Below are 24,746 nucleotides of genomic sequence, written 5' to 3'. Positions count from 1 at the left end.
CAGAGTTCGCCTCTTTTGCTGAGAAACTCTCTGAGTCACTTTCTCAATCCATTACACAGTCTATGGACAAATGGTCTTCTAAGCTGCTAGAGGCTTTGCAGTCCAGACCGGACCCTTCACAGGCCCCGACCCCTGTTGGCTCGTCGCCTCCAGGCCCCTCTCGGTCCGCGCCACAGCGCGCTCATAGGTTGGCCCCTCGGTCTCAGGCGGAAGACTCCTGCCCGGACCGTAGTCCTAGACCGGCTAAGCGGCCTCGCTGGGACTCTTCCCCGACTTCCTCTCGCTGCTCGGGATCCCAGCTTGAGGACTCTCTGGAGGACGAGGCGGACGTCGCAGCTCAGGGCTCTGACCCTGACGTCGCCCTTAACCTTGATACACCTGAGGGGAACGCCTTAGTAAATGATCTTATCTCGTCATTCAACCAGGTGTTAGATCTCTCTCCCCCGCCTCCTCCTGTAGAGGAGTCTGCGTCTCAGCAGGAGAAACACCAGTTTCGGTTCCCCAAACGTACTCGCAATACGTTTTTTGATCACTCTAACTTCAGGGACGCTGTCCAGAAGCCCAGAGCGGTCCCGGACAAGCGCTTTACTAAGCGCCTAACTGACACGCGTTACCCCTTCCCATCTGAAGTCGTTAAGGTTTGGGCTCACTGTCCCAAGGTGGATCCTCCAGTCTCAAGATTGGCGGCTAGATCCGTGGTGTCGGTTGCAGATGGCTCATCGCTAAAAGATGCCACTGACAGACAGATTGAGCTCCTGGTGAAGTCCATCTATGAGGCCACGGGCGCGTCTTTTGCCCCGGCCTTTGCAGCCGTGTGGGCACTCCAAGCTATCTCGGCTTGTCTGACTGAGATTGATGCTGTCACACGTAATTCTGCTCCGCAAGTTGCGTCTTTGACCTCTCAGGCGTCAGCCTTTTCATCCTACGCCATGAACGCCGTCCTGGACTCTGCTAGCCATACAGCTGTAGCATCCGCTAACTCTGTGGCAGTCCGCAGGGCCATGTGGCTGCGCGAATGGAAGGCAGATTCGGCTTCCAAGAGGTTCTTAACCGGTTTGCCGTTTTCTGGCGACCGTTTGTTTGGCGAACGATTGGATGAGATTATTAAGGAATCCAAAGGAAAGGATTCCTCCTTACCCCAGGCCAAACCTAAGAGACCTCAACAGAGAAAGGTTCAATCGAGATTTCGGTCCTTTCGTCCCTCCGCCAAGTCCCAATCCTCTTCGTCCAACAGGCCGGAGAAAGGCCAGAGGAACTCCTATGCGTGGCGATCCAAGTCTCGCCCACAAAATGCCGCAGGAGGCACTGCCTCCAAGACGGCTTCCTCATGACTCTCGGCCTCCCCTGACCGCATCCTCGGTCGGTGGCCGGCTCTCCCGCTTTGGCGACGCCTGGTGGCCACATGTTCAAGACCGATGGGTGAGAGACATTCTGTCTCATGGTTACAGGATAGAGTTCAGCTCTCGTCCTGCGGCTCGCTTCTTCAGAACATCTCCATCCCCCGCTCAGGCCGACGCACTTTTTCAGGCAGTAGCCGCTCTAAAGATGGAAGGAGTTGTGATCCCCGTTCCCCTTCAGGAACGTGGTCGCGGATTTTACTCCAACTTGTTCGTGGTGCCAAAAAAGGACGGGTCATTCCGTCCCGTTCTGGACCTCAAGCTGCTCAACAGACATGTGAGAACCAGACGGTTCCGGATGGAATCTCTCCGCTCGGTCATCGCCTCAATGTCACAAGGAGACTTCCTAGCATCGATCGACATCAAGGATGCTTATCTCCATGTACCGATCGCACCCGAGCATCAACGTTTCCTGCGTTTCGCCATCGGGGAGGAACACCTCCAGTTCGTGGCATTGCCTTTCGGCTTGGCGACAGCACCACGGGTTTTCACCAAAGTCATGTCATCCGTTGTGGCGGTCCTGCATTCTCAGGGCCACTCGGTGATTCCCTACTTGGACGATCTCCTAGTCAGGGCCCCGTCTCGGGTGGCGTGTCAACAAAGTCTATCTGTCGCTCTGGCGACTCTCCAGCGGTTCGGGTGGATCATCAACTTCCCGAAATCCAAGTTGACACCGACCCAATCACTGACGTACCTTGGGATGGAGTTTCATACCCAGCAAGCGTTAGTCAAGCTTCCGAGAGACAAACAGCTTTCTCTGCAGGCAGGGGTGCAATCCCTACTTCGGAGTCAGTCACACCCCTTAAGGCGCCTCATGCACTTCCTGGGGAAGATGGTGGCAGCTATAGAGGCAGTCCCGTTCGCGCAATTCCATCTTCGGCCACTCCAATGGGACATTCTCCGCAAATGGGACAGGAGTTCGGCTTCCCTCGACAGGAACGTCTCTCTTTCCCTTGCAACCAAGACGTCACTTCAGTGGTGGCTCCTTCCCAACTCTCTGTCGCAGGGAAAATCCTTCCTACCCCCAACCTGGGCTGTGGTCACCACGGACGCGAGCCTGTCAGGGTGGGGAGCGGTTTTCCTCCACCACAGGGCTCAAGGAACCTGGACTCCGATAGTCATCCCTTCAGATCAATATTCTGGAGATAAGGGCAGTGTATCTAGCCCTATTGGCTTTTCATCGGTGGCTGGAGGGCAGGCAGATCCGTATCCAGTCGGACAACGCCACTGCCGTCGCATACATCAACCACCAAGGCGGCACTCGCAGTCGTCAAGCCTTCCAGGAAGTCCAACGGATTCTGCAGTGGGTGGAAGCCACAGCTTCCACCATCTCCGCAGTTCACATCCCGGGCGTAGAAAACTGGGAAGCAGATTTTCTCAGTCGTCAGGGCATGGACGCGAGGGAATGGTCTTTGCACCCAGACGTGTTTCGAGAGATCTGTCGCCGCTGGGGAGCGCCGGACGTCGATCTCATGGCGTCACGGCACAACAACAAAGTCCCGGCATTCATGGCACGGTCTCAGGATCACAGAGCTCTGGCGGCGGACGCGTTAGTTCAGGATTGGTCGCAGTTTCGACTGCCTTATGTGTTTCCTCCTCTGGCAATGCTGCCCAGAGTGTTACGCAAGATCAGGTCCGACTGCCGTCGCGCCATTCTCGTCGCTCCAGACTGGCCGAGGCGGTCGTGGTACTCGGATCTGTGGCATCTTCAGGGTTATCTCAGGATGTCATTGCCACCATGAGACAGGCCAGGAAGCCTACGTCCGTCAAGATCTATTATAGGTCTTGGCAAATCTTCCTATCCTGGTGCGCTAATAACGGTTTTACTCCATGGCCGTTTGCCTTACCCACTTTTCTTTCATTCCTTCAATCCGGAATGGACAAGGGTTTGTCACTTGGCTCTCTCAAGGGCCAAGTATCGGCGCTCTCCGTGTTTTTTCAAAAGCGCCTAGCCAGGCTTCCGCAGGTCCGCACATTCCTGCAGGGAGTTTGCCACATAGTCCCACCTTACAAGCGTCCGCTGGAACCCTGGGATCTTAACAGGGTGCTAACGGCTCTTCAGAAACCACCTTTCGAGCCGCTGCGGGATGTCTCTCTATCACGTCTTTCGCAGAAGGTGGCCTTCCTAGTGGCAGTCACATCACTTCGGAGAGTGTCTGAGCTAGCAGCGCTATCATGCAAAGCCCCCTTCCTGGTGTTTCACCAGGATAAGGTGGTTCTGCGTCCGGTCCCGGAATTTCTCCCTAAGGTGGTATCCCCTTTTCATCTCAATCAGGATATCTCCTTGCCTTCATTTTGCCCTAATCCAATTCACCAGTGTGAAAAGAATTTGCACTCTTTGGATCTTTGTGAGAGTACTCCGGCTCTACGTGTCTCGCACGGCGCCCCTGCGTCGTTCAGATGCGCTCTTTGTCCTTGTCGCTGGCCAGCGTAAGGGCTCGCAGGCTTCCAAGTCAACCTTGGGTAGGTGGATCAAGGAACCGATTCTCAAAGCCTACCGTTCTTCTGGGCTTCCGCTTCCTTCAGGGCTGAAAGCCCATTCTACCAGAGCCGTGGGTGCGTCCTGGGCATTGCGGCACCGGGCTACGGCTCAGCAGGTGTGTCAGGCAGCTACGTGGTCTAGTCTGCACACTTTCACGAAACACTATCAAGTGCATACCTATGCTTCGGCAGACGCCAGTCTAGGTAGGCGAGTCCTTCAGGCGGCGGTTGCCCACCTGTAAGAGGGGGCCGTTTTTTCGGCTCTTTTTATTGAGGTATTCTGTTACCCACCCAGGGACTGCTCTTGGACGTCCCAATTGTCTGGGTCTCCCAATGGAGCGACAAAGAAAAAGGGAATTTTGTTTACTTACCGTAAATTCCTTTTCTTCTAGCTCCTATTGGGATACCCAGCACCCGCCCCTGTACCCTTCGGGCTGGTTGTTTTTTTGTGTACACATGTTGTTCATGTTGAATTGTTCTTTTGGTTCATGGTTTGCAGTTCTTTGAACATCCTTCGGATTGCATTTACCCTAGACCAATTTATAAGTTTTCTCCTTCCTGCTTTTGCACCAAAACTGAGGAGCCCGTGATCCACGGGAGGGTGTATAGGCAGAGGGGAGGGGTTACACTTTTTAAAGTGTAATACTTTGTGTGGCCTCCGGAGGCAGAAGCTATACACCCCAATTGTCTGGGTCTCCCAATAGGAGCTAGAAGAAAAGGAATTTACGGTAAGTAAACAAAATTCCCTTCATCTTTGTCTCATCAGACCAGAGAATCTTATTTCTCACAGTCCTTCATGTGTTTTTTTTGCAAACTATATGCGGGCTTTCATATGACTTGCACTGAGGAGAGGCTTCCATTGGGCCATTCTGCCATAAAGGCCCGACTGGTGGAGGGCTGCAGTGATATTTGAGTTTGTGGAACTTTCTCCCATCTCCCTACTGCATCTCTGGAGCTCAGCCACAGTGATCCTGGGGTTTTGCTTTACCTCTCTCACCAAGGCTCTTCTCCCATGATTGCTCAGTTTGGCTAGATGTACAAGTCTAGGAAGAGTTCTGGGGGTCCCAAACGTTTTCCATTTAAGTATTATGGAGGCCACTGTGCTTTTAGGAACCTTAAGTACTGCATACATTCTTTTGTAACCTTGGCCAGATCTGTGCCTTGCCACAATTGTGTCTGAGCTCCTTGGACAGTTCCTTTGACATCATGATTCTCATTTGGTCTGACATGCACTGTGAGCTGTGAGGTCTTATATAGAAAGGTGTGTGCCTTTCCAAATCAAGGCCTATCAGTTTAATTAAACACAGCTAGACTCCAGTGAAGGAGTAGAAGCATCTCAAGGAGGATCACAAGGAAATGGACAGCATGTGACTTAAATATGAGTGTCTGAGCAAAGGGTCTGAATACTTATGACCATGTGATATTTCAGTTTTTCTTGTTTAATAAATTTGCAAAAAGTTCTACATTTCTGTTTTATTTGTCAAGATGGGGTGTAAAGTGTACATTAATGAGAAAAAAAATGAACTTTCTGGAATTTACCAAATGACTGCAAAGAAAGAAACAGTAAAATATTTAAAGGCGTCTGAATACTTTCCGTATCCACTGTATATATAGAGTTATTCTGCAGGTAAATAGTGCTAAAATCATGACTGGCCTCCTTCCTGGAGCAACAGTTGCCATACATGAGCATGTATCCTCATTGTAGCGGCTCACTTTCAATCATCAGGGCAATTCCGGGGTGCGTTTACACTTACCGCTAACTTACAGTGTGTGAGGCTGTACTTATTCCTCAGTATTTTGATCGAGCAGCCTCTGCTATGCAGGGAGTGTGTGCAGAGTACTCTGCCTGTCAATTTGTCAGGGAGTGATTACTGTGCGATCCTTGTATAGTCAGCGTTGACTAAAATCACTTCCTCCACTGCTCTGATGACTGAAATTGAGCAGCTAAAGGGATGATTTAAGTTAATGTTCTTCCTTTTAGCTGCACTTACAGTAAGGCGGGTAGACATGATTGTAACTATTTACCTGCAGATAAACCCTACATCTGCAGGTAAATCACATTTCTGGATGTGACCGGCTCCCTTTAAAGGTTCACCATGGGTTGTTGCGTTCAAAATGAGACAGTAGTTGGATTAATATGATGGTTTTATAATTCATTACATGTTTAGCTTAAAGAAGCCTTCCCATGAACTTGTTTTTTTTTTCCTTCACTAAATCAGTGTATGTAGTGTAGTTTCAGTATGTTAATATGCTTCCCTATTGCCGCCTTCTCTGGGATTCAGCGGTATTGTGCTCCACTTCTCAGTGACGTCACAGTTATTCAGACTCTGGGTGACACTGTGCTCTGTGAGACCGGGAAGTGGCTTTTACATTGTAAGTCTATGGTGCGTCAGAACGAGGCAAACTAGACTTACATTGTAAAAGACACTTCCAGTTCACATACCGAGTATAGAGAGAGCTGACTAATCTGAAGATCGGTGATGTCACTCAGAAAAAGGTGGTGGTAGATGAGTATAGTAACACACGTACAGTATATTACAAGATATAAGAAGATATTAAAGAGAACCTGTCAGTAGGATTATGCTACCTAAAGTAGAGACAGGGCCATATTGGCACTGTTACAATGATTAGGTTAGGAGTTCAATGTGCACAAGTGCCACCCACGGCTAAGGGTGAGATTTAAACCAGGTAGATGATAAAGACACTAGAGGCAGCGGAGGGGCCTACACAGTCTAAGACACTACCTACAGGCCACCCTGCAAGCCCAACCCAAGGCACAAAGCTATGATTCAGAAGGGGGGGAGCCAGCACTGCTTGAAAAATGGCATGCAAAAAAATTAAGTGTAAATTCACAAATAATTCCAACTGTACTACAATGTAAAAATGAGATTTTTAGCAAATATTTGATCAACCTTTTGAGCCACCCCTGCCACGTCACGGCAAATCTCAATAGGGGGGTACTACTCTATATTTAATATTTCAAATTTGTTTGCAAATTTCTTCTGCTACTATCAAAACTAATGTTGGAGGCTGTTCACATTCAACTACCTCATCCTGTTCCACAGGCATCATTAATTAAGCACCATTTACTTGGTCCTGCTCCGCCTTTACCCATGGCTGCTTGACAGACACTGTGAGGGCCAGTTCTGACATTGTGCTAGTGTGTGTGGCCTTGTTGCAAATGCTGGCACCTGGACTGACTATTCACAGTTATCTGTCTTTGCAACATTGCAACATGGGAGCGGTTCTGAGATGTCACAGGTTGCTTTTATATGGTTCTGCTTATTAAAATATTTAGGAGGCCATATGGCACAATGGTAAATTATATAATATAGAGTAGGACCCCCCTATTGAGATTTGCCGTGACGTGGCAGGGGTGGCTCAAATTATTGATCAATTGTTTGCTAAAAATCTCATTTTGCATTATAGTACAGTAGGAATGAATTTATGAATTCTACACATTTTATTTGTTGCTTGCCATTCATAGGCAGTGCTGGCTCCCCCCTCTATAATGACAAAGCTATGATTACAAGAAAACTTCAAAAACTCATTGCACAAAATCAACAAAACAGATTTCTTCCCCTCAAGTATCATTTTAATCAGTGTAACAGCCACCAGTATGGCCCTGTTTATACTGTAGTTCGCAAATTCCTGCTGACAGGTTCTCTTTAATGAAAATCAAATTTCACTGGAGGGCTTCTTCACAAATTGCCATGGATCTAGTCTCAATCTGCAGCAAATTCTTTTTGCAAATTTGGATGTCAATTGTTACCTTATAAAACTCCATCATACTGCACATTGTTGCAGATTTGCTGTGTGTATTCTGCACGTGCAGCACAAATAAGCACAGCTTATACATTTGTAACCCTTTCTACTCAGCAATAATGGTTCTTCATAAAAGCTTCTCCTTTAAGACCCTAAGTTTTACTTGACCCTACATGCATGTATTGGGTCTCTGATTTACTCTACAGCATTGCTTGATACAATCCGGAGATCAAAACATCGCGAAAGATTAGAAGTGCTACTTAATTTCCTTGCATGGGTAGCACTGATTTGAAGCTGCAGAGAAGAAGCCAACATGAGTGGTGTTACAGACATTTTATATTTCAGATTACTTGAAGTCTGAACTGTGTATGTATAACTATAGCATGGATTTTCACATCTTATTCCAGCTTGGTTGTGGCCATATGAGGAAACCATTAGAAAATGTGCCCGCAGTTGGGTTACTGCTGTACAGCTGATGACAAAAAATCCCGATTTCACCTTTACATGCTCTCAGGTACACGTATTGTTATAATCCATACTAGTAATTCTATTCTAAGAGTCTTCACTAGTGTATAGTATATCAATATATCTAGTTACGTCCAGCCTCTGGGACTTTTAACATGCTGTGTAGTGTGGTTTGCCAGTACCCATTGCAAGGCAGGTATTTTGCGCTCGGTCACTCATCAGCCATTTGAGCTCCCTAAGTACTTTCCACTAGTCGAGTTTTGTATCCTTCAAGCACGTGCACTTATAATTTAAGAAGAAAAAAAACCCTTGTACAGTAATTCTAGTTGGCTCTTTGACCTTCTAGCTTTTTTCTGCTTTTTGTTAAAACCAAACATAATATTTTACTAATATCTACTTCATTTTTTTTATTACCTTTTTTTTTTTTTTTAAGTAACAATTTTATTACCTTATCCCTAAGGATAACTTTAATACTAAGCCTAAAGGCCCAGTCACACTAAACAACTTACCAGTGATCCCAACAACGATACAACCTGATAGGGATCGCTGGTAAGTTGCTAGGAGGTCGCTGATGAGATGTCACACTAAGTGACGCTACAACGATCCCACCAGCAACCTGACCTGGCAGGGATCGCTGGAGCGTCACTACACGTGGAAGTATGCTGCGCTTGGTAACTAAGGTAAATATCTGGTAACCAACCCGATATTTACCTTGGTTACCAGCGCACACCGCTTAGCGCTGGCTCCCTGCACACCTAGCCACAGTGCACATCGGGTTAATTACCCGATGTGTACTCTGCTACTTGTTCAGGCGGCAGGGAGCCGGCTTCTGCGGACGCTGGTAACCACGGTAAACATCGGGTAACCAAGAAGCCCTTCCCTTGGTTACCCGATATTTACCTTCGTTACCAGCGTCCGCCGCTCTCACATTGCCAGTGCCGGCTCCCTGTTCCCTGCACACATAGCCACAGTACACATCGGGTTAATTACCCGATGTGTACTCCGGCTACGTGTGCAGAGAGCAGGGAGCCGGCACTGACAGCGTGAGAGCGGCGGACGCTGGTAATGAAGGTAAATATCGGGTAACCTAGGTAAGGACTTCTTGGTTACCCGCTGTTTACCGTGGTTACCAGCGTCCGCAGAAGCCGGCTCCCGGCTCCCTGCACATTCAGTTGTTGCTCTGTCGCTGTCACACACAGCGATGTGTGCTTCACAGCGGGAGAGCAACAACTAAAAAATGGCCCAGGACATTCAGCAACAACCAACGACCTCACAGCAGGGGCCAGGTTGTTGCTGGATGTCACACACAGCAACATCGCTAGCAAGTTGTGCCTCAGCAGCAATGTTGCTAGCGATGTTGCTTGGTGTGACGGTACCTTAACACAATTCCGAAACTGTACACAAAGGAACTCGGGGTAACTGCTGAGCAATTAAAGGCCTTTCTCACATTAGGTAGCTATTGTTAAAGGTAATCTGTCAGGTTATTTTGTAGTACAATACTATTATCTTTAAATAGGGCATAAGGAGACCTTTCAGGATCAGTAAGTTTTATAGGTCTACCTTATCCTGTTACCCTGGTGTAAGCACTGTAGAATTCAGTCTAGTGCACCCTAGTCAAGTGTATGTAAATACAATTTATATGTTCATTCCTCACACCTCTCAGTGCCTTCACTATCACTACTGAGAGGTGGGAGGGAGTATTGTGTGGGGACAACAGTGCAAATTCAGTTCAGATTTGCTAAGGTATTACTGATGCCAGCATTGAGAGGTGGGACGAGGGAGCAGTGAATATGCAATTTATATTTATATATGCTTGACTGATTACTAAATCTCATTGGGTTCTACAGAGCTTACAGCAAGATAACAGGAAGCGGGAGAGCTATGAAGGTTACGGATTCTGAAAGGTCTCCTTAAGCCTTATTTAAAGATAATCTTAGTATTGTACTATAAAATCACCTGACAGATTCCCTTTTTTCTGCTCCAGTACACCATCTGGAAGAGAGTGAATAACAATGGAGGGTATGGCAGATAGCAAGGAGAAAATTACTCCTCTCCAAAAAGAACATAGCTGCCTCTCTGCAGTCTACCAAACTCACCTGGACAAGCCAGAAGGCTACTGGATCAATGTTTTGTGGACAGATGAGACTAAAATAGAGCTTTCTGGTTTAAATGAAAAGCGTTTTGTTTGGAAAAAGAAAAATAATACATTACAGCATAAGAAAAGGCCCAGTCACACACAACGACTTACCAGCAATCCCGAAAACGATGCGACTTGATAGGGATCGCAGGTAAGTTGCTGGGAGGTCGCAGGTGAGATGTCACACAGTCAGATCTTACCAGCGATACAGGAACGATACAGGTCGCAGAAGCGATCTGTATAACGATCTCAGCAGTCACTGTGACCCTGTCACACAGTGTCAAACACAGCGATGTGTCCTGCCCAGCAGGACATCGCCTTTGAAGAAAATGGCCTGGACCATTCTGCAACGACTAGCGATCTCACAGCAGGGGCCTGATCGCTAGTAGGTGTCACACATAACAAGATCGCTAACGGGATCGCTACTGCGTCACGGAAACCGTGACTCAGCTGCGATCTCGCTAGCGATCTTGTTATGTGTGACGGTACCTTAACTCATACGTACCATCTGTGAAACAAAGTGGTGGTAGTATCTTAGGTTGGACCAGTTAGGACAGCTTCCCATTATTGATGGAAAAGTGAATTCTGACATTTTCCTTTTAGAATTTGCTGATAAAATGTCAGGACATCTGTCCATGTGCTGAATCTCAAGAGAACATGGGTCATGCAGCAAGACAACAACCCAAAGCACAAGTCCTTATAGAAAAGAATAGTTAAAGAAGGATAACATTAAAGTTTTGTAATGGCCAAGTCAAGGTCCTGACCTTAATCCTATAGGAATATGAAAGAACCTGAAGGAATCAGTTAATGTGAAAAACCCACCAACATAAGAGTTGAAACTCTTTTGTAAGAAAGAATGGGCTAAAATTCCTCCAAGACGATGTGCAGGACTAGTCAACAATTGCAGAAACACTATAAACTGAAATCAAAGTTTTTGATTTCAGAATTTTGTTTACTTACCGTAAATTCCTTTTCTTCTAGCTCCTATTGGGAGACCCAGACAATTGGGTGTATAGTTTCTGCCTCTGGAGGCCACACAAAGTATTACACTTTTAAAAAAGTGTAACCCCTCCCCTCTGCCTATACACCCTCCCGTGGACCACGGGCTCCTCAGTTTTATGCTTTGTGTGGAAGGAGGCACACGTCCACTCATGCATTCTCATACATAGTTATGACGGATGGAAGAAAAGAGGACCCCTATGGGGTCCCCGGCATGCTCCCTTCTCACCCCACTATGTCGGCGGTGTTGTTAAGGTTGAGGTACCCATTGCGGGTACAGAGGCTGGAGCCACATGCCGTCTCTTTCACCATCCCTTATGCGGCTCTGGGAGAAGTGGGAGCCTAAACGGTCATCCACGTGCTGGGACCGTGCTCCATCCACAGCCCCTGGTGGAACCTGCCGGACCGGAGCTTCTTCACCCCAGGGACCGGGCCCTGCAACTTTAAGGTACTCTGTGTCCCCATGTGGGGACTGTACAGGGAAGGTGGGCGCACCTTCTCCCCGAAAGTCCCGCGGTAGTTCCGTCCGTTGTTTTTTTCGGCGGACTTCCGCGCCCACTGTGCCTGCTTGTCGGGCACAGTCTTAAATTTAGTCCCCGGCTTTGCCGCGGCCTAGTCGCGAAAAATCCCGCCCCCGGGCCTGCCTGTCAGGGGTAAGGGCGGGATTACCGACATGACGTCGGCTTTGAGGGCTAGAGCTTCTTTGCATGTCTCCTCCCCCCTCATTGACCACTTTGGGGCCTCCAGATTCCCGCTTTTTGCCGGCGCCGCCCGCGGCTCCACGCCCCCCCTGAGAGCTCCGGCGGCTATTTTTGGCATTCTGCCGGTGTGTGCTACTCAGCTGCAAAGCTCTACAGCTTCGGGGGATCCACGACAGGGAATCTGGAGGACACACCGCTCGTTAGCGGTTGGTAAGCCACACCGGTCACCCGGTGCTGGTTCCCCTAGGGTGCCGGGATATCTATTTATATATTCGGAAAGGCTGGATACCCTTTTCCCATATACCCTCAGTGGTCACTCTCCTGAGAGACACCCATTGCTTACAGCATGTCGTCCACAAGGAGCAAAGCCCCTAAGGCACAGACTTTTTTCGCGGCCTGTACCTCTTGTAGGACTATGTTACCTTTGGGAACCACCTACCCTCGCTGTGATCAATGCACGACTCCTGCCACGCTTGCTCAGCCGGAGCCTCGGGCACTTGTGGGCCCCTCGGCTCATGTAGATCCCCCTGCTCCCCCTGAACAGTCAGCAGGGACAGAGACACCGTCGTTGGCCTCTTTCGCTGAGACACTTTCTCAGTCCATTGCACAGTCTATGGACAAATGGTCATCTAAGCTCATTGAGGCATTGCAGTCCAGACCGGGCCCTTCACAGGCCCCGGCCCCTGTTCGTTTGTCTCCTCCAGGCCCTTCTCGGTCCGCGCCGCATCGCGCTCCCAGGATAGCCACTAGGTCCCAGGCGGAGGACTCCTGCCCGGATCGCAGCCCCAGGTCGGCTAAGCGGCCTCGCTGGGACTCTTCCCCGGCCTCCTCACACTGCTCTGGATCCCAGCTTGAGGACTCTCAGGAAGACGAGGCGGACGTGGGAGCTCAGGGCTCTGGCCCTGACTTCACCCTTAACCTTGATGCCCCTGAAGGGGACGCCTTAGTAAATGATCTTATCTCGTCCATCAACGAGGTGTTGGATCTCTCACCCCCGCCTTCTGCAGAGGAGCCGGCTTCTCGGCAGTAGAAACACCAATTTCGATTTCCCAAACGTACTCGCAATACGTTTTTTGATCACTCTAACTTCAGGGACGCTGTCCAGAAGCCCAGAGCGGTCCCGGACAAGCGCTTTGCTAAACGGCACACTGACACGCGTTATCCCTTTCCACCTGAAGTCGTTAAGGGCTGGGCACACTCCCCCAAGGTGGATCCGCCAGTCTCTAGATTGGCCGCTAGGTCCGTTGTGTCTGTTGCCGATGGCTCATCCCTGAAGGATGCCACTGACAGACAGATAGAGCTATTGGTGAAGTCTATTTATGAGGCTACGGGCACGTCTTTCGCCCCGGCCTTTGCGGCCTTGTGGGCTCTTCAAGCAATCTCGGCATGTCTGACTGAGATTAATGCCGTCACGCGGAATTCTGCCCCGCATGTTTCATCCTTGACCTCTCAGGCATCAGCATTTTCGTCCTACACCATGAACACCGTTCTGGACTCCGCTAGCTGTACGGCCGTGGCATCCGCTAACTCCGTGGCAGTCCGCAGGGCCATGTGACTGCGCGAATGGAAAGCGGACTCTGCTTCCAAAAGGTTCTTAACTGGTTTGCCTTTTTCTGGCGACTGTTTGTTTGGCGAACGGTTGGATGAGATTATTAAGGAATCCTCGGGAAAGGATTCCTCCTTACCCCAGTCCAAGCCTAAGAAACCTCAGCAGAGGAAGATCCAATTGAGGTTTCGGTCCTTTCGTCCCTCCGCCAAGACCCAATCCTTTCCCCACCACAGGGCTCAAGGAACCTGGACTCCAATAGAATCATCCCTTCAGATCAATATCCTGGAGATAAGGGCAGTATATCTAGCCCTATCGGCTTTCCATCGGTGACTGGAGGGCAGGCAGATCCGAATCCAGTCGGACAACGCCACTGCCGTCGCCTACATCAACCACCAAGGCGGCACTCGCAGTCGTCAAGCCTTCCAGGAAGTCCGGCGGATTCTGCAGTGGGTGGAAAACACAGACTCCACCATCTCCGCAGTTCACATCCCGGGCGTAGAAAACTAGGAAGCAGATTTTCTCAGTCGTCAGGGCATGGACGCGGGGGAATGGTCTCTTCACCCAGTCGTGTTTCGAGGGATCTGCCGCCGCTGGGGAACACCGGACGTCGATCTCATGGCGTCACGACACAACAACTAGGTCCCGGCCTTCATGGCACGGTCCCAGGATCACAGAGCTCTGGCCACGGACGCTTTGGTCCAGGATTGGTCACAGTTTCGACTGCCATATGTGTTTCCCTCTCTGGCGATGCTGCCCAGGATACTACGCAAAATCAGGGCCGACTGCCGTCGCGCCATTCTCGTCGCTCCAGACTGGCCGAGGCGGTCGTGGTATCCGGATCTGTGGCATCTCACAGTGGGTCAACCGTGGGCACTTCCAGACCGCCCAGACTTGCTGTCCCAAGGCCCGTTTTTCCATCTGAATTCTGTGGTCCTCAACCTGACTGTGTGGCCATTGAGTCCTGGCTCCTAGCGTCTTCAGGGTTATCTCAGGATGTAATTGCCACCATGAGACAAGCCAGGAAACCAACGTCCGCCAAGATCTATCACAGGACTTGGCAAATCTTCTTATCCTGGTACTCTGATAACGGTTTTTTTCCATGGCCGTTTGCCTTACCCACATTTCTTTCATTCCTACAATTTGGAATGGATATGGGTTTGTTCCTCGGCTCTCTCAAGGGCCAAGTGTCGGCGCTCTCCGTGTTTTTTTTCAAACGCGACTAGCCAGACTTCCGCAGGTCCGCACGTTCCTGCAGGGGGTTTGCCACATGGTCCCACCTTACAACGTCCGTTGGAACCTTGGGTTTTTAACAGGGTCCTGAAGGCTCTTCAAAAGCCGCCTTTTGAGCCGTTGCGGGATGTCACTCTCTCCCGTCTTTCTCAGAAGGTGGCCTTCATGGTTGCAGTCGCATCACTTCGGAGAGTGTCGGAGCTTGCAGCGCTGTCATGCAAATCTCCTTTCCTGGTTTTCCACCAGGATAAGGTGGTTCTGCGTCCTGTCCCGGAATTCCTCTCTAAGGTGGTATACCCTTTTCATCTAAATCAGGATATCTCCTTGCCTTCCTTTTGCCCTATTCCAATTCACCAGTGTGAGAAGGATTTGCTCTCTTTGGATCTAATGAGAGCACTCCGGATCTACGTGTCTCGCACGGCGCCCCTGCGCCGTTCAGACGCGCTCTTTGTCCTTGTCGCTGGCCAGCATAAGGGCTCTCGGGCCTCCAAGTCCACCTTGGGTAGGTGGATCAAGGAGCCGATTCTCGAGGCTTACCGTACTTCTGAGCTTCCGCCCCCTTCAGGGTTGAAAGCCCATTCTACCAGAGCCGTAGGTGCGTCCTGGGCATTGCGGCACCGGGCGACGGCTCAGCAGGTGTGTCAGGCGGCTACGTAGTCTAGCCTGCACACTTTCACGAAGCACTATCAAGTGCATACCTATGCCTCGGCAGACGCCAGTCTAGGTAGGCGAGTCCTCCAGGCGGCGGTTGCTCACCTGTAAGAGGGGGCCGTTTCCGGCTCTTTCTATTGGGGTATTGGTTTACCCACCCAGGGACTGCTCTTGGACGTCCCAATTGTCTGGGTCTCCCAATGGAGCGACAAAGAAAAGGGGAATTTTGTTTACTTACCGTAAATTCCTTTTCTTCTAGCTCCTATTGGGAGACCCAGCACCCGCCCCTGTGCCCTTCGGGCAGGTTGTTCTTTTGTGTACACATGTTGTTGATGTTGATTTTTTCTTTTGGTTCATGGTCTTTAGTTCTCCGAACATCCTTCGGATTGAATTTGCTCTAGACCATTTATAAGTTTCTTCTTCCTGCTTTTGCACCAAACTGAGGAGCCCGTGGTCCACGGGAGGGTGTATAGGCAGAGGGGAGGGGTTACACTTTTTTAAAAGTGTAATACTTTGTGTGGCCTCCAGAGGCAGAAGCTATACACCCAATTGTCTGGGTCTCCCAATAGGAGCTAGAAGAAAAGGAATTTACGGTAAGTAAACAAAATTCCCCTTTTCTTCGAGGTATACAGAATTACTTATTGTGACAGACAAACTTGGATCATTTTCCTCATTTAAAAATGGCAAAGTCTACTATTTTTGACTCATATGATTGTTTCTCTTTATCCACTTTTTGGATGTGTGTGAAAATCTGATGACGTTTTAGATCAAAATTATGCAAACCTATGAAAAATTTTAGGGTTCATAAACTTTTAAGCACCACTGTATGTGATCTTATATATCCATGATGTATATGATCTAAATAAATGCAGGGTTAATTCAGATCTGTTTTACTGTTTTGTGCTGCTACTTATGTTTTCCTTGTCTAATAGCAAATATCGTAATGTAAAAACTATTGTGAGATGTTTGATGTCAGAATTTTACATATCGGTATCCCAAGTGTGGCCTCACATGTAAAACTTTACAGTAAGGCCTAGGACACGGTGAGAAAAACGGTGCGAGTGGAATAAAAAATAGCATTCCACTCGGACCAATATGACTCCATGTGCCCGCTCCCATGAGCGATTATTTTCTCTGTCCTAATTGGACCGAGAAAACGGTCGCAGCATGCTGTGAGTGGAATGCGATCCTGTTCCATTCGCACTTATGCAAGTATATGGGGCGAGAGAAACATTGCATTGCACTCTCATTACACCGGTGTAATGCAAGAGCAGTGCGAGAATCACAATTACCATCTACTGAGGAGAGCGGGAGATAAATCCCTCCCTCCCCTCCGCAGCGCCGGTCCTCCCCTCTACAGTGCCGGCCCGCTCCTCCTCAGAGCCGGCCCGCCCCCCGCAGCTGTAGTCTGATCGGACCACAGTCGCAATGACCCTCGCATGACACTCGGCTCCTGCTGTGCTGCCAGTGTGAGCCAAGTGTCATGCGAGGATCGCACATAACCCCTTGTGTCCCTGGCCTAAGGGGGCAATTCATTAAGATGCTTACACCAGAAATCTGGTGTAAATGCCTTAATAATTGCAAAAATATTGGGACTCTTGTCGGTCCAATATGATTATAGCAAGGGCTAGATATGGGCAGGATGGGGGCATAGCCTCGCCCACTCATCAAATGCATCATAAGCCACGCCACTAAAGTCGTGTAACTTACTCCAAAAATATATGCCAACCCCCGGCTGGTGTACATTACTAGTGGCAGTACTAGCTGGATGTCCATCGATTGACGCTTGATGAATCCGGTCCGTGTACTCTAACGAGCGCTTCATTAAAATTGGCGTGTGCTGGGAATACATCCCGCCAGGATGCCTTATTGCCTCCCATTGGAAACAAACAGCTGCTCCCACAATTTTAAAGACCTCAAGTCAAGGATTAAAGAGACTAGAATCTTTGTAATCAAATTTTGGCTCCATGGGATGATTGTTACTAAACGCAAGATGTTTTCTCCCTCTTACCCATCCCCCTCTCTCCTCTTTATCAGTGTTCGTATATTATTGATAGAGCTTTGAAACCTGCTGCTGAATATTTTCAGTAACCTTGTCTTTATTTTCCAATAAGAATTCCTTGTCTAATACCTTGAACAATGCTATAGTATATTTCATATTCATTGATTGTTATATATTATGTGAAAAATTAAAAAAAAAATATTGGTGCTACACCAGTCTTAATGTATCGCTCCCTATGTTTACTGATAAATATAAAATCATGTCCTTAATAATAGACACGATTTTTTTAATATTTATCTTTACAGGCTCAGCAACTAGATTGGGTGAAAACGTGGTATCCTGGATTATATTCAGAGATTAAAGAGTTTGTGAAACTTGGGCAATTCATACCGGTTGGTGGAACATGGGTGGAGATGGTAAGCCTGTACATTATTTTGAGAGCTCACCAGTCAGAGTATTAAGTATTCGAACCTATTTTATTTATTCATCTTTTTTAAATAGCACCAATATATTTTTTCATATTAATAGGGGTTGTATGGGATTTCTAAAAACAGGCAGAAAATGTTCTAAAATAACTATCTTATCCATTCAGTCACCCATTGGTTTTGCACTTCCATCTTTCACGTGACCTCTGCACCCAATCACTTAACTTAGGGATAATTTTTCCATGCATGGCATTTGATCACTGAGGCCAGAGATTGGCTGCAGTGGTCACATAATGCATTATTTGATGTCATTACTGCAGGGACCACCAGAGTTGTGGCTCTAGATCAGCAGGGAAATGAATAGGAAACTAAGAAAAACAAACAAAGTCTCACTGTTAGATTAAGACCGGGGCTACATGGCGACATGTTTGTGTTTGTGACTTGCTGTTGCGCAACTATATAAAGCTTTTGCTGAAATAAAGCTGCCAGATTGCAGGTAAGTCGCAGTTGCATGTGACTTGCATTGAAGTCTACAAGTAGAAAATCCAATACGTTTAGAAACATTTGCGAGTTAGGTTTCAAAAAGATACCATGGGAAATCATTAGATGTGGTCACAGGGCAACACTGCGATTTTAAGTCTACATATGTCTACAGTTATAGTTTCATAGTTTTTAAGGTTGAAGGGAGACTCTAAGTCCATCTAGTTCAACCCGTAGCCTAATATGTTGATCCAGAGGAAGGCAAAAAAACCCCAATGTGTCAAACAAGCTCCAATAGGGAAAAAAATTCCTTCCTGACTCCACATACAGCAATCAGACTAGTTCCCTGGATCAACAAAATATCAACCAAAACTGACCCGCACATCCAACATGTGTGAACAGGTGCCAGCTGAAAACACACACATACAAAAATACATACAGCTGCACCCTAAAATATTAACAATGAATAAAGGAACTCTAGAATTGCATTACTGCTCTAGGAATACTTGAAAGAAAAAAAAAAAGGTATTTAGCTTATGTATTGGCCAATCCATGTGAACTCGGTGACCAACAACAACATACAGTTAGGTCCAGAAATATTTGGACAGTGACACAATTTTCGCGAGTTGGGCTCTGCATGCCACCACATTGGATTTGAAATGAAACCTCTACAACAGAATTCAAGTGCAGATTGTAACGTTTAATTTGAAGGTTTGAACAAAAATATCTGATAGAAATTGTAGGAATTGTACACATTTCTTTACAAACACTCCACATTTTAGGAGGTCAAAAGTAATTGGACAAATAAACCAAACCCAAACAAAATATTTTTATTTTCAATATTTTGTTGCAAATTCCTTTGGAGGCAATCACTGCCTTAAGTCTGGAACCCATGGACATCACCAAACGCTGGGTTTCCTCCTTCTTAATGCTTTGCCAGGCCTTTACAGCCGCAGCCTTCAGGTCTTGCTTGTTTGTGGGTCTTTCCGTCTTAAGTCTGGATTTGAGCAAGTGAAATGCATGCTCAATTGGGTTAAGATCTGGTGATTGACTTGGCCATTGCAGAATGTTCCACTTTTTTGCACTCATGAACTCCTGGGTAGCTTTGGCTGTATGCTTGAGGTCATTGTCCATCTGTACTATGAAGCGCCGTCCGATCAACTTTGCGGCATTTGGCTGAATCTGGGCTGAAAGTATATCCCGGTACACTTCAGAATTCATCCGGCTACTCTTGTCTGCTGTTATGTCATCAATAAACACAAGTGACCCAGTGCCATTGAAAGCCATGCATGCCCATGCCATCACGTTGCCTCCACCATGTTTTACAGAGGATGTGGTGTGCCTTGGATCATGTGCCGTTCCCTTTCTTCTGCAAACTTTTTTCTTCCCATCATTCTGGTACAGGTTGATCTTGGTCTCATCTGTCCATAGAATACTTTTCCAGAACTGAGCTGGCTTCATGAGGTGTTTTTCAGCAAATTTAACTCTGGCCTGTCTATTTTTGGAATTGATGAATGGTTTGCATCTAGATGTGAACCCTTTGTATTTACTTTCATGGAGTCTTCTCTTTACTGTTGACTTAGAGACAGATACACCTACTTCACTGAGAGTGTTCTGGACTTCAGTTGATGTTGTGAACTGGTTCTTCTTCACCAAAGAAAGTATGCGGCGATCATCCACCACTGTTGTTATCCGTGGATGCCCAGGCCTTTTTGAGTTCCCAAGCTCACCAGACAATTCCTTTTTTCTCAGAATGTACCCGACTGTTGATTTTGCTACTCCAAGCATGTCTGCTATCTCTCTGATGGATTTTTTCTTTTTTTTCAGCTTCAGGATGTTCTGCTTCACCTCAATTGAGAGTTCCTTAGACCGCATGTTGTCTGGTCACAGCAACAGCTTCCAAATGCAAAACCACACACCTGTAATCAAGCCCAGACCTTTTAACTACTTCATTGATTACAGGTTAACGAGGGAGACGCCTTCAGAGTTAATTGCAGCCCTTAGAGTCCCTTGTCCAATTACTTTTGGTCCCTTGAAAAAGAGGAGGCTATGCATTACAGAGCTATGATTCCTAAACCCTTTCTCCGATTTGGATGTGAAAACTCTCATATTGCAGCTGGGAGTGTGCACTTTCAGCCCATATTATATATATAATTGTATTTCTGAACATGTTTTTGTAAACAGCTAAAATAACAAAACTTGTGTCACTGTCCAAATATTTCTGGACCTAACTGTATAATATATATACTGGAACCATGACTTGAAGTGCCTCTATCTAGGGTTAAAAAGCTGATTTTTGGGCAGAAAGGATCCAGCTATTAAGGAGGATGGACACGGCCTGGTTAGAGGGTGGATGCTCAGTCAGAAAGAAATGCACTACAACTCTATAAAACAAAACCCCTGCCCCGCACATCCAACAGGTGTGAACAGGTGAAAGCTGAAAACACATTATAACTACAAAACACATACTGCTGCACACTAAAATGCTAAAAATGAATAAGGGAACTACAGTGGAACCTCGCTTAACGAGTAACCCAGTTAACGAGAATTTCGCTTAACAAGCAAAGCTTTCTGTAAATTTGTAACTCTGTTAACAAGAAAGCTTTGCTGTACGAGCAAAATACTCACCGCACACACTTCCCGTTCTGTATATCCACCGCGCTCTAACCCGCACTTGCAGTCAGCACAAGCACGCACAAACACACACAAACACACTCGCACACACATACAGTATTATGCTCACCTTACCTTCCGTTCCACCGCCAGCCTCATGGTTCTTGTAGTTCGCCGGTACATCGCGGCGAGGTAGGAATCCTCGCGGTGAACTACAAGATCCAGGAGGCCGGCGATGGAGCGGAAGGTAAGGTGAGCATAATATGTGTACCTTCAGTTTTATCGCCGGTCTCCTGGGTCCTGTAGTTCGCCGGTATAGGCTGTGCATCGGCAACCATAGCGACGAAGCAGGAACTTCCCCTGTCACCGCTACTCAAAGGCAGCGCGCTGGCCAATCAGAGGCAAGCGGCTCCTGCCTTTGACATCAGCGCTCTGGCAGCAGAATTTCCTCCCTCGTCATGATGGTAACCCGATACACAGCCCGTACTAGCGAACAGCAAGTCCCAAGAGACCGGCGATGGAACGGAAGGTAAGGTGAGCATAATGTTTGTGTGTGTTTGTACGTGTTTGTGTGTGTTTTGTACGTGTTTTTGTGTGTTTGTACGTGTTTGTGCATGTGTGGAATGACACAATAAGGGACCAGGATGGGACATTGCACAAGTTGTGGAACGAATTGTCTGCATTGCAATGATTTCCTATGGGAAATCTTACTTTGCTGAACGAGTAACTTGGTTAACAAGCACACTCCCAGAATGGATTGTTCTCGTTAACCAAGGTTCCACTGTATTGAATTGCATTACTGCTCCAGGAATCCAATAGATTTTGAAACATTTACGACTTAGGTTTCAATGTGATATCATGGGAAATCATTAGATATGATATTATAGTATGAAACTGCGATTTAAGTGGTGCTCGCCATATGTCATCACTGTGTAGTCACAGACTTATTGATGTGTTGGATGAAACCATAGACTTAGGGGTACTTCTCACATAGTGAGATTGCTAGCGAGATCGCTGCTGAGTCACAGGTTTTGTGACGTACCAGTGACCTCATCAGCGATCTCGCTGTGTGTGACACTAAGCAGCGACCTGGCCCCTGCTGTGAAATCGCTGATCGTTACACACTGTTCTGGACCATTTTTTGCTCGTTGGTCTCCCGTTGTGCAGCACTCATCAGCGTGTTTGACGGCGGTAGACCAACGAGCACCAATCTGTGTAAGCTGCGTACGCTGGTTAGGGTAAATATTGGGTAACCAAGCAAAGTGCTTTGCTTAGTTACCCGATATTTACCCTGGCTACCAAGCGCAGCATCGTTACACTGGTCGCTGGTGAGATCTGCCTGATTGACAGCTCGCCAGCGACCATGTAGCGACGCACCAGCGATCCTGACCAGGTTGTATCGTGGTCGGAATCGCTGGTACGTCATTTAGTGAGATGGTACCCTTATGGAAACTTATTCCTGAGATGTGGGCTATCCCCGCTCACGCTCGCTGGGGATGATTTTCTCCCCATCTACAGTAATAGGAAGACAGTGATCATTCAGCAGAACGTGTCCAGATGACATAATTTACACGTGAATGTCCTATAGTTCCCTCATTGGGCTGAAAGCATTTTATTCCATTCATCCCTTTGTAGGTACTGTATGTGCCAATTACTTCTCTTTTGTTACCCTAGTAAATGATCATACATGTTGGCCTGCGGGAATAGCATTTTTGTGAGGCAGATCGTGATGATTCTGCCGTCATCTGGAATTCCAGATGGGCTGATCGCTTTCGGCATGTAATGTCAGAGAATCTCCTAATTTATACTCCACATGTCTCCTATTATTTTCTTGATGTATGCCACAAAGCATCTTTTTTCCTTCGACAGGCACTGAGTTTTTCTTTGGGTGAAATTTTTAATTGGTATCTTCTTTTAGGATGGCAACCTTCCTAGTGGTGAGTCTATGGTGCGCCAGTTCCTCCACGGTCAACTCTTCTTTCAAGAAGAATTTGGTAACTATTGCTCTGAGGTGAATAGACGAGAGAGAGGATTTAAGTAAGTGAATGGCATATAATTTCCTTATTTCTGGATCTTACATACTACATATGAATCTTCTTCCTAGTTCTGGTTACCGGACACTTTTGGATACTCTGCTCAGTTGCCACAGTTGATGAACGGATGTGGGATCCATCGCTTCCTCACTCAGAAGTTAAGCTGGAGTCTGGTTAATGCTTTTCCTGTAAGTTAGCTTGAGTCAAATATGTGCTCCATCCCGGTCCATCTATTGATTAGATAAGTGGGCCGTATATAGCATCTTTACATCTCGTATTGCAGATTTCAGAGCAGAGGCGGCTTTAGATGGTACTCATTACAATGGCTCAATGGCTGGTATTGTGAATCATGAAGAAGGGTCTCTATCACTATTGAATGGTAGTCCCAAGCAGAATCCCACTCTTTTATATTCTTGTCTTCTAATAGGATGTATAGACTGGGGTTGTGCAAATGGCTACAACCCCTATACGTCTAAATATTGTCTGGCATTATCATAAAGGAGTTATTAGAAACCACATGACCCATAACCTTTTTGATTGGACATGCTTTTAGCTCCTTTACTGCACCACTTCATTGATTTTTTTTTTTTGTATTTCACCTCTGGAGTGGTGCTTTAAATATAAGTCTACTGTCGTGTTTTCACTTTCCAAAAATACATACAGCTGCTCTCTAGAATGCTAACCATGAATAAGGGAACTCTGGTATTGCATTACTGCTATAGGAATATTTGAAATAAATAAAGAAATACTTAGCTTATGTATTGGCCAATGCATGTGAGCCCAATGACCTCGACAAGGTAATCTCATATATATCAGGACTTTAACTTTAAATGATTCTATCTGTGTTAAAAACCTACATGTCTGGGTAGAAAGGATCCAGCTATAAATGAGGATGGACACACCCAGGTTATAGGACAGAGTACTCTGTCAGAAAGAAATTAACTACAAATTTATAAAAAAAAAAGACTGACCCCCACATCCAATAGGTGTGAACAGGTGCCAGCTGAAAACACTATATAATTACAAAAATACATCCAGCTGCACTATAGAATCCTAACATTAAATAAGGGAACACTGGTATTGCATTCAGTCAGAAGTTATGTAACAAACTCTTGGTACAATGCAACATAAATCTGAACTCAGATACAGAATTATGGGCTAATAATTATCATACAGCTCTTAGAAGACTTGGACATAAAAAAAAAAAATAACCAATGAAAGCATATAATAACCAAAAAACTTAATCAAAACTAAAATACATCATAATAAATATAACACTTTTAAAATAGTAGACTGCGGACTATTGCCAGGACATTAATACCACATAATAGAGTAAAACATTTGACAAAAGGTAGAGGATAATAAATATCTATAACAACATACTAGGGTAAAATCCTTGTCTCCATATTAACCAAGTTATCTAGCTATACATATATTACAGAAAAGGCATTTACATGTAAGCTGTAAGTAGTGGATACAGTGTACCTGCTGCCCCAACACATGTTTCGTTGAACTTCCCCAGCAGGCATGTTCTCTTGTTCCTCACGCCTCCTGAGTAAGTTCATCGAAACGAGGGTTGAGGCGGTAGATACGCTGTATCCACTACTTACAGCTTACATGTAACAGCCTTTTCTATAATTTAAGTATAGTTTGATAACTTGGTTAATATGGGGACAAGGATTTTAGCCTAGTTTATTATAGATATTCATTATCTTCTACCTATGGCCAAATGTTTTATTCTATTATGTGGTATTAATATCTCGACAGTATTCCGCAGTCTACTGATTTTAAACTTGTGTGATATTGATTCTGATGTAT

The 24,746-nt window shown here is 46.7% G+C and overlaps 1 protein-coding gene across 3 annotated transcripts in view; it reads left to right on the top strand.

Moving 5' to 3' along the window:
- The window catches only part of MAN2C1 (mannosidase alpha class 2C member 1), a 217,636-nt gene that overhangs the window by 48,082 nt on the left and 144,808 nt on the right, over window positions 1-24,746 (top strand). For all 3 annotated transcript variants that reach the window (XM_075345663.1, XM_075345662.1, XM_075345664.1), the window contains 4 exons: window positions 8,051-8,157; window positions 17,683-17,793; window positions 22,814-22,906; window positions 23,000-23,116. In XM_075345663.1, coding sequence (XP_075201778.1) covers window positions 8,051-8,157; window positions 17,683-17,793; window positions 22,814-22,906; window positions 23,000-23,116 — 428 coding nt within the window. The remainder of the gene's footprint in view (window positions 1-8,050; window positions 8,158-17,682; window positions 17,794-22,813; window positions 22,907-22,999; window positions 23,117-24,746) is intronic.

The sequence above is a fragment of the Anomaloglossus baeobatrachus genome, chromosome 4, assembly GCF_048569485.1.
Source record: "Anomaloglossus baeobatrachus isolate aAnoBae1 chromosome 4, aAnoBae1.hap1, whole genome shotgun sequence".
In the NCBI taxonomy this organism is placed as follows: Eukaryota; Metazoa; Chordata; class Amphibia; order Anura; family Aromobatidae; genus Anomaloglossus; species Anomaloglossus baeobatrachus.
The sequence above is the reverse complement of the archived record's forward strand: the minus strand, read 5'-3'. Positions and strand labels throughout refer to the sequence as shown.